Genomic DNA, 12,741 nt, shown 5'->3' with positions numbered 1-12,741 from the left:
GGCCCGTGTCCCCTCGGACCCTAGGGCAGGCCGTGTCCCCTCGGACCCCAGGGCAGGGCCACATCCCCTTGGAGCCCAGGGAAGGGCCATGTCCCCTCAGACCCAGGGCAGGGCTGCGTCCTCCTCGCCCCATTTCTCTCAGTCCAATCTTCCAGAGGAGGGGAGATGCTGGGGGGAGGGTGGAGCCTCAGTTTCTGTGCTGTGGGGATAGAGGCCTCCAGGGAACTCACTGTGCCGTGGGGTCAGGGCGTCCTGCAGCTCCTCTTGGTCACAGGGATGGATGAAATCAAAGATGCTGTGTCCGATGAGCTCCAGCTGCGAGGGAGGGAAGCAGAGGTGGTGTCTGGGAGGGAAAGCACATTCACCAGGGTCTCCGACCCAGCTCCTCCTTCCCATCCTCATCAGCCCTGCCCTAGTTCATGAGCCCGGATTACTTCGTCCCTCTCCCTATTCATTCATTCATTCATTCATTCATGCCTTCATTCCTTTCTTCAGCATGCTATTTGCAGGCCCTCTTCTAGAGGGTGTGGGCACAGCAGTGACCACACAGAATCCCTCCTCTCAGAGCTTACCGGCTGGCAGGAGGAGATAGACAAGAAACAAAGAAAAACAGAAAGAAAACAGCACACATATGTGAAACAATATAATAAGTAATAGGAAGAAAACGAAAGCAGAGTAAAGTGATGAAAGGATGCAAGGCTATCTTAGAGGCAGTTGTCAGGGACAGTTTCTTTGCAGAGGTGACATTTAAACAAATTGCTAAACAAAGCCGGTGAGTGGTCTTGTGGCTCTCTGGAGTAGAGTGTTCTGGAAAGAGGGAACAGCAAGTGCAAAGGCCCTGAGGTGAGACCCTGTTCAAATCCCACCCGTTTGGCAAGCCAAAGACCAACTTGCTCTTTCAGTTCAGGAAAGGAGCCTGGTGCTGGGAGGAGGGGACACAGACGAAAGGGGACCCACACAGCTCACAGCCCGGTGGTGATGCTGGACTAGGGAAGTGAGCTCTTCCTCCTCTGATGGCCCCTCTTGTAGCTCGATTTGAATTCTGGCTCTGCCACTTCCGAGCTTTGGGACCTTGGGACATTCACCTCTCTGAGCCCAAGAGCTCAAGTTGACAGAGAAATTGGGACCAGAGGTGGGGTAATGAGGCAGGAAAAAGCAACGGATGCCAACCACGGAGCCCATTTACATGAAGTAGAAAAAAAAAGAACGGTAGCTCTCATATGGGGCTTGCTGTGAGGATTAGCTGAAATTAGTTCTAGTCCCTCAGTGTCCCTTGCTTGTCTTCCCAGCCCCAAGGCCTTACTCCCACCTGAGGCCCGGCATCCACCTCCTTGGGGATCTCCCAGCCTCTGGTCTCGCCCCCTCCAAGGCTATCTCTGTGCAGCACCCAGAGGGGGCTTTCTGAAATGTAAATCTGATTCTACCTCTCTGAGACAACCTCTCCCCTGCTTAAAATCCTCCCATGGCTCCCCAGTGCCCTGGCCATAAACCTTCTAATTTGGCCCTAAACTATCTAGCCCCTGCTGACCTCGCTAGCCTTTTTTCTCTCACCTTCTCCCACTGCACTCTGCACGTAGCCAGGATAATTATCTTTATTTCTCCCAAATGGTCTGTTTTATCTCACCCCTGGGTCTTTGCATATTCTGTCCCCTCGGCCATGTACCTTCCCAGTCTTCACTGCTGCCATCCATTTCCCATATCCCTTGACTGGCTAAGTCCTTCATGTTTCAGAACCGATGTCTTCTCCTCCAGGAAGCTCTCCACTGCCCCTCAGGCTGGGGCAGGTATCCCCCATCCCCAGGCACGCACAACCCCCAAGGCTGTCCTGTCCCATCCCAGCCCCGACCATTCTGAGGCTCCCCCGTCTGGGGACACGTCTGTCGTCCCTCTGTACTGTGGGCCCTGTAAAGGCACGGCTAAGGTGGTCCTTGCCCCCTCTGCATCCCTGCATCACCTGCATGGGGCCAGGCACAAAGCAGGCAGCTCCTCTCACCTGACTGAGGCCCAAGTGTTTGCTGACATTCTCCGACAGGTAAGCCATGTCTCCCTCGGCGGTGAGCACCATGACGAAACCCTCCAGGGCCTTCAGGTAGCAGGCATCCAGCGGTCCGCCCCCTGCTGCCACCTGGTTCCACTCCCCTGGTGTCCGGGCCAGGGTGGATGGGGCATCTCTATTCAGCCGTGGGCCTGCCCTGGCTCGACCCCCCCTGCCTTCCCTCACTCAGAAGAACGTATAGGTACCCCGAGGTGAGTGGGGGCACATCCCAGTGGCTTGCAGTCCCAAGGAAGAGGGCAGGGCCAACAAGGATCAGAATTCTAAGGGAGCAGGGCCTCCTAGAGGGACACAATTCTAAGGAGGTAGGGGTCTCCCAAAGGAATAGAATTCTAAGGGGGTGGGCCTCTCAGAGGACAGAATTCTAAGGGGACAGAGTTCCTAGGGGGTCAAAATTCTAAGGGGCTAGGGCCTAGGGGGAGTCAGAATTCTAAGGGGGCCAAGCCTCCCAGGAGTTCAGAATTCTTGGGGAATGACCTTGCAGGTGGGCAGAATTCTAAAAAAGCAAGGACTCCTAGGCGACAGAACTCTAAGGGGACAGGGCCTCCCAGAGAAGTCAAATTCTAGGGGGCAGGGAAGTCTAATGGGCAGAGCCAGCCAGAGGATGACTCTATGTTCCTTATAATAAAATCTTTTCAGGGTCCTGGGATTCCAAGGACTGTGTGTGTGGGGGGGGGGGAGGGTGCGGGGGGGGGGCGGTGAGTGTGGCAAAGCCTCCTGCAGAGTGGAATTCTAACTGGTGGGAGTTCTAGGGGATTGCTACTAAAAGGACCAGCCGTAGAGCTAGGGGAGGGGAAGAGAGACTTTCTCAAGTAATTAAAAATTGGGCAGCGAAGCCTCCCAGGGGTATTTATTATTTAAGGGGACGGGGCCTAGCCAGGAAGGTCTCCCAGGGGACCAAATCCTAGGGGTTGACGCGCCTTAAGGAGCAGCAGGCCTCCTATTCCTTGAGTTCTAACCCTAAGGAGGCGGAGCTTCCCAAGGGCGCATTCCAAAAGGCGGGGCCTCACGAGTGATAGACTCCTAAGGGGGCGGGGCCTCCCAGGGAACTGGGCTCCGACTGGCCCGGAATTCGAAGGGGGCGGTGCCTCACCAGGGAGGCGGGCCAGAGGGGTGGGGCTCCGCCGGGAAGACGTCGGGGGCGGGGCCTTGTGGAGAGAGGGCTTCCCGGAGGCCGGGCCACCCCAAGGATGCAGCTTTCCGGGGGCGGGGCCTCGCCGAGGAGGGCCTCCCCGGGGGCGGGGCTCACCTGCGGCGCAGAGGCGGTGCATGCGCAGGTAGCTGATGGTGAGGCGCATGATGGAGGCCTTGTCCAGGTGGGCGCTGACCCCGCGCGCGAAGGGCAGCGTGTGCGCCAGCTGGTACAGCACCTCGGTCTCCTGGCTGCGCCGGCTGCGGGCCGCATCCCGGGACTTCTCCTTGCGCAGCTCGGTGCTCGACCTGCCGGCATGGGCGGCATTCACTGGTGGCGTCCCGGGAAGGGAAAGAGGCGGAGGGGACAAGCACGTGGGGTGCTGCCACATGGGGCCCGGGCTCACAGACAGCAGGGCCACGACTGTGAAGGCCTCGCTTTGTGGCCCGGACGAGTCCCCGAAGCTCTCTGGACCTGGGAGGGTTAGACTCTGGAGCCGCTCCTCGCCTCGGGTTTTATCTGTCCCCACGCCAGCCCACCAGCGCCTCACTCCTCTCTGAGGCGTGCCCAGAGCCGCTCTGTCCCCTCCCTGACTTATCTGTTGTTTATTCCCTGGGCTTGGGACGCCTGGGGGCCAGGGAGGCCTCCTGCTGGGGGTGGGGGGAGTGGGGGGCGGGGAGAGCTGGCCGACCTGGCCCAGAGCCAAGGAAGGGAGCACGAAGAAGACGCCTGCAGTCTCCCAGGCCCCCTGCCCTACAGCTCCCAGAACCCCCTCTCCCGCCCTTTCCCCTACCAGCTGAGCTGAGTCCTCAGAATCTTCCAGCACAGATTTCAAAGTCCAACGACCCACCAACAGGGGCCCTGCCAGGGTGACAGCAAACTGACCCCAGGGTTCTGTCTAGACGACAGGTAACCACTCACCCCTGCTCTTTAATCCACTTCAAATGCCCACATTCTGCACGCACGGGTGGGGGCAGGGTGAGCATCATTTTGTCACAAATACCTGCCACTTATCCAGCTTTTACTATTATGTCAATCCCTGTGCCAAATGTGTAACGTATATTAACCCATTTAGAGCTCAGACAACCCTAGAAAGAAGGTAATAACATTATCCCCATTGAACAGATGAGGAAACCGAGGCACAGAGAGGTGCAGCGTTCGCCCATCAGGTGTGAAGCCAGGCTTGGAATCCTGGTGTGCTTGAATTCCTCAGTTTTCTCTGTTCTGGGGCCCTGGGTTTATCTCCAGGTTTTAATGTTTCTCTTTGTTTGTGCCACTGTCTTAAAAGTCAAACTCCAGGTCTTCTGAACCCAAACTCTACAGTTTTTTGGGAAAAAAAATTATAGAGGATCCTACATATATATAATTGTATCTATATTTATAATATTGGTAAAACCATTAATAAGCAGCTATGGTGTGCTAAGCATTCATGTGTCTGGCACCATAGTCAGTACTCTGCCTGTGTGTACGCAGTCAATCCTAGGAGACCCAAGCGGGAGGCACTTTAAACATCCATTTCACAAAGGGGAAACTGAGGCTCTGCCAGGTGAAATCTTTTGCCCCAAAAGTCACAAAGCCAGTAACCAGCAGAGCTGCGATTTGGACCCAGGCAGTGATGGTCCTTCATTCCTTCCTTGTAACCCAGCCCAGGGAAGTAGAACTCTAGAAGGGGAGCCTTCCCTTCCTAAAAGCCAGAGAGGCCACTTCTAGGGGGTGGCATCAACCTCACCCCCAAGCAGAAGACCTGCAGCCCCACAATGGGGAGAGGAGAGGGGACTGTCGTGTCTGGCTACAGAGGGGGAAAAACTCCACAGGGCAACCAGGTGGGAGGGACAGAAGGGGGCAGGCTGGGTGGAGTGGTGGAGGGAGCCAGCAATCGCCCCCATCCCTCCCTCCTGGCTGGTGGGGGCAAGGGCCTCCAGTCCTGCTCTGCCCAGAGGACATTCCGTCCTGGCCTGTCCCAGCCCTGTTTGTCTTCCTGCCCAGAGGGTGGGGGTGGGCGGGCCTCACGGAGCTGGGGGCCCGGACTGAGGGAACAGGAACAGGGGTGGGGCCAGCCCCCCACCTCCCAGGCAGCTGGGCTCTGTAATCCTCCGTGGCAGACTTCTCTCCCCATAGAAGGAGCCAGCTGGTGCCTGCAGCGGGACCCTCCTTCCAGCTCCCAGCCTGTTCTCTGGATGGTCTTCTGACAGGAAGCGTGGGCCTCTGGCTGGCCTCACGGACACCTGGATCTCTGGCCTTTCCTTTTAAACAGAGCAGGGGCTAGTCCCTCTGGTTCAGGGGTCCAGTCTCGACTCCATTTCTTATTCACTGTGTGACTCTGGACAAACTGCACAGCCTCCCTGTGCACCATCACAACACAACCTCATAGGGCCGTTTTGAAGATTAAATGAAATATGTGAGGGCCTTAGAACAGGGCGTGGCAATGGATGAGTGCTCTAAAAAGGGTAAACTTATTATTCCCCCTCTGTCCACGTCAAGGCTGGAAGACTTAGGAACCTTTCGGGCACTGGAGAAACCCGTGGGCCCTGGTGGTAACCCTGGGGTGTGGCGTGTGTGTGCAATTCCATCCATGACTTTTACACAAGCATTTTGGGAAGAAGACTAAATAACAGTGATCGTGATAATAATGATGGCTTTGGTGTATTGGACACTCACGGAGCAGGAGACCCCACTGAATCCTTTGAACAACCCTATGAACCAGAAGTGGTCTCTCTCTGACAAAGGCTCTGAGCGATGGCATCTCCGGCCCCCAAGTCACCTAGCCGGGAACTCCAGGGCCCTCCACTGATTATGCTCAACGCGTCTCAGTTAGCCCCACCGTGTGTGTGTCCACTTCTGCCCAGATCTCCGTGTGACTTGAACACAGCTTATTGCACATCGACGGGCTGTCCTGCCCCAAAGATCTGTTCCCCCATGGCTCCTCAGCTTGATCTGGGGGAGGGGAGGGATGACCCCCATTTTCCAGGCGATGAAACTCAGGCTCAGAGAGGCAGTCACTGGCACAAGGCCACACAGCCAGGAACTGGGAGAGCTTGGATTTGAACCCCGACTTTGGGGCCTGTGCTCTTAAATGTCATGCCTTGGCAGGTGTGTCCCCCCCCAAGGGGCCCCTGCCCTGCCCCTCCTTTGCCCAGTGGCCTCCGTCCCTTCCCCGTGTCCCACTTCTGCTGCCTCTGGTTTCCATAGCTGGCCAGTCTCTCCAGCTGGCCGCGTGCCCGGCCCTGGTCCAGCCCCCTGGCACTCTGCCCAGCCTGGGACGTGCGGCTGGAACCCTGCCACCCTTCCTCTGTGTTCCAGCAGAGAACAGGGGGTGGGGCCAGGGCCTGGAGGCCCCAGGGTGAGGCCTGGGAATGGGGCCTGGGGCCCCCCCAACCAGGAGAAGGAGAAGTCCACTTTTCCTGATCCTGAAGAACTTGTCACCCGTGAGCAAAGGCCCAGAGAAAGTAGGGAGACGCCGGCCCACATTCAGGGCTGCCCCTGGGTGTCTCTTCTCACACTCAGCTGGCTCTTGGATCTTGCAGAAAATGTAGAGGATTTGGGGGGGCTCAGGCTGTATCTGGGCGGGGACCCCTCTTGGCACTGCCCAGGCGTGGCCTGAGAGGCCCAAGGCAGGGTTTGGATTTGATAAGGGACTTCGGGGTGGCAGTCAGGGGGTGTCTCTCTGCTCCCCCCCCGCGCCACTCATTCCCAGGGCATGGAATCCAGTGGGGTGCCCGTACCCGAAGTCCTATCTTCTCCGGGGAACCCTCCAACCTGGGGGGGCCTGGGACAACAGGCCCATCAGGGACTTCCGAAGAACACCCCTGCCCGGGGGCAGCAGGAAGCCCCAGCTGGAAGGAAGGAAGGGGGTGAGGAGGTGGGGGGGGCCCACTCACCATCACCCAGGCCCCCGTTGGCCCAGGTGCCATCCTAGGGGTGCAGGAGGGGATGAAGCGGGGCCGGGATCCGGGTGCGAGTTACGAGTGGGTGGCGCACAGGGCTGGATGACACCACAGGAAAGGGCTGGCCTTCGCTGGGGAAGGGGGAGCACCCCAGCTCAGCCAAGAGGGGCCCCCACCCAGCCAGAAGGGGGCGCTGGGAGGGGCTGGGCCGGGGCTGGCCCAGAGATGGTGGGATGGAGTTCCCTGGCGGGCCCAGAGCCAGAGACTGGAACAGAATTGGGGGGAGAGGGGTGCGGCTTGGGTGGGTGAAAACATAGGGGGTGTAGACAGATCCAATCAGACCTGCGAAGCCAGGGAGGAGGGAAGGGGGTGAGGCTTCTTGGACGCCTCAGATTGGACAGGGGGAAACCAAGGGCCAGGGACATTTTCCGGGGTCCCGTGAAAACATGGCCAGATAGGATGTCCTGCCCGTGGGCCCCGAGCACAGGTCCCCAGTCACCTCAGCAGATCTGCACCTGCTGGGCAGTGAGCACAGAGACCCACCCTCCGCCCAGGATGACCCCAGCAGGGCACTGTGGCGGGCGGGGGGCGCTCTCATCCCCGCCTGCACAGGATCAGACACAGCACCCTCCATGGGGTCTTCCCCAAATAAGGCTGGGGTGGGGCCCCCTCCCACCATCACAGGGACTGGGGGGAGGAGGGGGGTGGAGGAATGAGATAACTGGGCCAGACTTTGGGAAGTAGGTCAAGCTGTTTCCCTGTTATTAGAGGGGGTGACCTTATCTTCCAAAAGGCTACCAAAAGGCCTTGGGAAGGGTCCCAGGAGCTTCTGAAAGGGGACGCCCTCTGCCTATCTCTAGGGAACTCAAGGTTTGGGCGACTGTGTCAGGGAGGGTCCAATTAAAGGAGATCTCTCTGGAACTCAGGAACTGACTCCCCATTCCAAGGGACTCTCTAGAGCTGAGAAGGCTCAATTTGGGGGGACCTCATACCCCCTAGGATCCCAGGGATCTGGTAGCAAAGAACAACCTCAAGTCTGGGGGTTTGGAGCCCAGAAGGGTCAATATGTGGAGGGAGAACGCCTCCCAGAGAAGCCCAGAACTACTCAAACGCAACCACCCCCAATTCCGTGGGGACCCCGATTTTCACACCCAGCCAGGAGGGGAAGCGAACTCGGAGCAGCAGGAACTCGGGCGTCACGACCCCGAAGTCGCTCCTGCCTAGAGGGGCGGGGCAGCCGGGGACTTGGGGACTCTCCCACCCCTGCGATCCCCTAGGGCAGACGGTGCGGCGGGGCTGTGCCCCCACCCACGCGTCCCGGGGCTGCCGTGGCTTGTACCCGGGTGTGCGTCCCCCGCCCGGCTCAGGGGTCCCTGGAAGGAGGACCGCCCCCCGATGCCCATCATGCCTGCCCCAGAACCCAGTACCTTGCGCGCTGCAGCCCCAGCGCCATGGCTCGCCCGTCGCGGCTCCGGAGCCCTTCGAGGCCCCCAGCCCCCCGCACGGGCCCTGCAAGCCCCCTCCCCAGCTCCTCCCCCGCCGCGCCATTGGCTGCACCGCGCCCGGCCCGCCGCTCTGGTTGGACGACCCGCCGGTCACTTCCGAGAAAGGGGCGGGACCAGAGACGGAGACTCGGCTAGCGGGGAGGCGTTGGGGGGGGGGATGCCGTGAAATACACACACACACCCCCGGCCGCACCCCTTGCCGCGGACTTGACCTAGAGCGGCGGCGCCTGCGCGGTCCGCGGGCCGAGCCTTCGGGCCCGGCCCGTCCCGCGAAGTTCCCACACCGATACTCTTCGGAACCCACCCAGTTCACTCTGTTCCTTACGCCCCGGGCCCCACTCTCTAACCCCCACCCTCGCCTTCCCCCTCCTTTTCCTACCCACGGTTGGGCCCTTCTGACCTCCAGGCCCACCCTCTCCAAGACGCCCAGCCCTGGCTGCTCTGTCTCCTCTTCCTGATCCCACGAGTCCCCCACTTCTCCGCGCCACCCGCGAACTCCCAACCCCACGCCCGTGCTCCAATCCCTCCCCCCTGTGCCCCACCATTCCCCCCCCAGTCCCCATCCGTCCCCGTCCCTCCATCCCGGACCCCCTACCTCCTCCAGTCGGGCACCCTCTGTCCCCCAGCCCCACCTCCTTGCCTCTCGAACTCCGATTGTAGAATGATTAAGTTTATGTCAAGTGAATATGGAAAACTCGATCACACCCACTTTTAAAAGGAGCAGAGAAATGGTATCTTTCCACCAGTCGAGTAAGAAGGGAGAGGGAGAAGGTCACCAAGGAGTGGCGAGAGCAGTATGATCGATCGGATAGGGAGCAGCGAGTGCGTGTGCGTTGGGTGGGGGGCCGGGGGGGGGGGGTGCTCATCCACAGCGGACCAACATCCTGGATGCAGCGTTGGGCAGGGAAGAGGCACGATAGCAAAAGGCTGGGTTTTGCCCACCCCAGTATCCCACTCAGTTTTCTTTTGGGGGGAACCCCTCAGTCTATTTAATTTGAATAGGGCCGGCCATAACCCTGCCCTCACCAGCTCCATAGGATCCAGACCTAGCCAATCAGTTTATTCTGTTTCCCTGGTCACCGGGATTGGTTCAGGGAGGACATGTGACCTACCTAGCCCAGTAAGAACCAATCCTGAGACATTTGCTGCAACTATTAAGAAAGAGTTTCTCTATTTCTGCTGGAGTTGCCAAGCTGGTGGGAGGTGAGCCTGAAACTGATGGGGTTCACTTTGTCACCAAGAAAGGAGAGGCTTGAGGAGATGAAAGTTGTTACAGAGGAGAGCAGAAATGAAAGTTTGTGCAAGGCAGTCTTGACACCAGCACTTGGGTGCCTGGATCCAGCCATACCTGAAATCCAATTTCATGTTGGAACCAATATAGTTTTTTGGTTGTTGCTGTTTTTAAATATTGCTACATTCATTTACTTTGTGCTTAGGTTTGTTTGAATTTTCAGCTATTTGCACCCAAAAAAATTTTAATAAACAGAGAAAATATCTCCTGAGCCTCAGCATGCAGGCATGTGGAGTGTGAGAAAACGAGAGGCCTAAATTAGAAAGGGCTGCAAGGGAAGCACTGTCCTATCCAAGGACGCAAAGGCTATCCGAGTCACGATGGATAGCCAGTCGGAGGATTTCCAGGGCCCCAGAAAAACTGGCACTTGTTACAGAAACATTAAAACAGAACCAAAATTTACATATATGGATGCACCAGGCATCTATGATCTAGGTTAGCCTTAAACTTCCCTCGGTGGTTCCTGGCTGCTAAGACCATAGGGGAAATGTGTTAGTTGAGGCGGTTTTGATTTTTGCTAAAAGGATGTGTTCTTGTTTGTCTGAAGAGACATCTTGTTCCTGCAACTGACATTCAGGGGAGACCTTCTTATAATCAACATGTAGCGTGAACTGCGCCACAGGAACTGTCGGGGCTCGGGGCAGGCGCCTCGCCCAGCCCGTGGGGGCTGTCAGGAAGGTGCCCTAAGGAGAAGACATCTGAATGGAGACTTGAAGGATGAATGGGAGTGAGGCAGGTAAGGAGGTGAGGTCAAAACGGGTCTGAAAGTCATTACAGAAGCTTGGGCACTCTCTCCTGGGAGCACTGGGGAGCCATGGCAGAGTTTTGAGCAAGACAGGGACACGATATGTGACTTATAAAGAGTCCCCTGATTGCTATGTGGGGAGTGGATGATGGGGGTTGAGACCAGAGGTCAGAACACAGGGAGAAGTCTAGGGTGCAGACCTGGGGATAAAGAAGAGATGCCTGGGCCACAGAAGGGGCCGTGGGGCTGAAGGAGAGGGGACAGATTGAAGAGATATCGAGATTCACCCCTGTATCAACATACCAACCTAGCAATATGGAGAAACAAACTGTGGTACGTCCATACAATGAATACTACCCAACAAGAAAAAGGAATGGACTGTTGATCCACATACGGCACGATGAACCTCAAAATCGTCATGCTGAGTGAAAGAGGCCAGACACAAAAGAGAACAGACCATGTGATTTCAATTAGATGAAGTTCCAAAGTGGGCAAGCCTAATTTATGGTGGGAAAAAAATCAGGACAGTGGTTCTTTATCTTGAGTGACACAGCCATATGCATTAGTCGAAACTCAGTGAATGGGGGGCCGCCCTGTGGCACAGTGGTTAAGTTCGTTCGCTCTGCTTTGGCAGCCCAGGGTTCGCTGGTTTGGATCCTGGGCACAGACCTAGCACCGCTCATCAAGCCATGCTGTGGCGGCCTCCCACATAGCACAACCAGGGGGCCCTACAACTAGAATATACAACTACGTGCTGGGGGCTTTGGGGAGAAGAAGAAAAAAAAAGAGGAAGATTGGCAACAGATATTAGCTCAGAGCCAATCCTCCTCACCAAAAAAAAAAAACCTCCATGAATGGTACTCTTGAGATCTGTGCATCTCACTGTATGTAAATTTTACCTCCAAACAGAAAATACAAAAAGTAAACAAACATTGCTGGACGTGCTGAAGGACTTAGGGGACAGTGCACTGTTGTCTGCAACTTTCATTGAATTGTATCAAAAAATACACTGGAGTGATGGATGGATAGATGCACAGAAATATGATAAGAGTAAATGCAGCAAAATGTTATCGGTAGAATCTAGATGATATGGTATCTGTTCACTGTAAAATTGTTCAGATTTTCTGTATGTTTGAAAACACTTCTAATGAAATGTTGGAAGAAACAAGAAATGTTGAGGAAGCAAGACAGATATTAGCCGGAAATTTTTTTTTTTTATTACTTGTGGGGACGAGAGAATTTTGTTTGGTCTCATTTTAAAGTGTGTTGTGCCTCGGGCAAAGAGAAGCCTTTGTGTTTCCGAGGTGTGTTGGCGTCTTTTCCTGTCCTCCTCCTCTTTCCTCTCCCCTGGATCTGTTTATCCTACAATACTCGCCCCAATTCATTCATTCATTCATTCATTCATTCATTCATTCAGTTTATCCAACAAATATTCACAGAGTGACAAACATATGTAGGGCACCGCTGTAGGCACTGGGGGCGGGGAATACAGTGGTGAACAAGACAGGTGAAGATCCCTGACCTGCCCTCATGGAACTTACATTCTAGTTGGGCAGACAGACTATACACAAGAAACGTAAGTGAAATACGCAGTCTGTTCCACTGTGATAGGTGCTGTGGAGAGACATAACCCAGAAAACTGGAGACGGGTAGTGATTTTTTGGGGGGTGAGGGGAAGCTATAAGTTTAAATGCTTTCATCATGGAAAAGCTTAATGAGAACGTGACATTTGAGCAAAGACTTGAAGGACAGGGGAGAGCCCTGTGGATTTCTGGGAGAAAAGCATTCTAAGCTAAGAGAACAGCAAGTGCAAAGGCCCTGAGGTTGGACTTGCCTGGTAATTTCAGGGATCAGCGAGGACGCTGGTGTGGCTAGAGCAGAGGGATGGGTGGGGAGAGAGGAAGATGAGGTCAGAGAGGTGATGGCGGGGGGAGATGGTGGACAGTGGTGTGGGACAAACATGCAGGATGGGTTTTTTAGGTTATGTGTGGACTTAGGCTTTTGCTGTGAGGGAGATGGGAGCATGAGAGGCATTTGAGCAGGGAAGTGATGTCTGAGTTAGTTTGAAGTCCTCTTTCCCCTCAGGTGGGAAATAACTGGAAGCTCTCCAGTTTACAAAACAAATCACCCC

At 56.1% G+C, this 12,741-nt stretch overlaps 1 protein-coding gene across 4 annotated transcripts in view; it reads right to left on the bottom strand.

Moving 5' to 3' along the window:
• HIF3A (hypoxia inducible factor 3 subunit alpha) overlaps window positions 1-8,579 on the bottom strand; it is a 28,208-nt gene extending 19,629 nt beyond the window's left edge. For 2 of the 4 annotated variants that reach the window (XM_044759080.2, XM_070498253.1), the window contains exons 1-3: window positions 3,303-3,715; window positions 1,994-2,139; window positions 231-315 (exon numbers count right to left, since the gene is read on the bottom strand). In XM_044759080.2, coding sequence (XP_044615015.1) covers window positions 231-315; window positions 1,994-2,139; window positions 3,303-3,576 — 505 coding nt within the window. In that variant the 5' untranslated portion in view covers window positions 3,577-3,715. Of the gene's footprint in view, window positions 1-230; window positions 316-1,993; window positions 2,140-3,302; window positions 3,760-8,496 lie in introns of those variants that run through there. The other 2 variants (XM_044759081.2, XM_044759082.2) reach the window with 2 other exon arrangements.
• Window positions 8,580-12,741: the final 4,162 nt, after the last annotated feature.

This window comes from Equus asinus, chromosome 26, assembly GCF_041296235.1.
Source record: "Equus asinus isolate D_3611 breed Donkey chromosome 26, EquAss-T2T_v2, whole genome shotgun sequence".
NCBI classification, from domain to species: domain Eukaryota; kingdom Metazoa; phylum Chordata; class Mammalia; order Perissodactyla; family Equidae; genus Equus; species Equus asinus.
The sequence above is the reverse complement of the archived record's forward strand: the minus strand, read 5'-3'. Positions and strand labels throughout refer to the sequence as shown.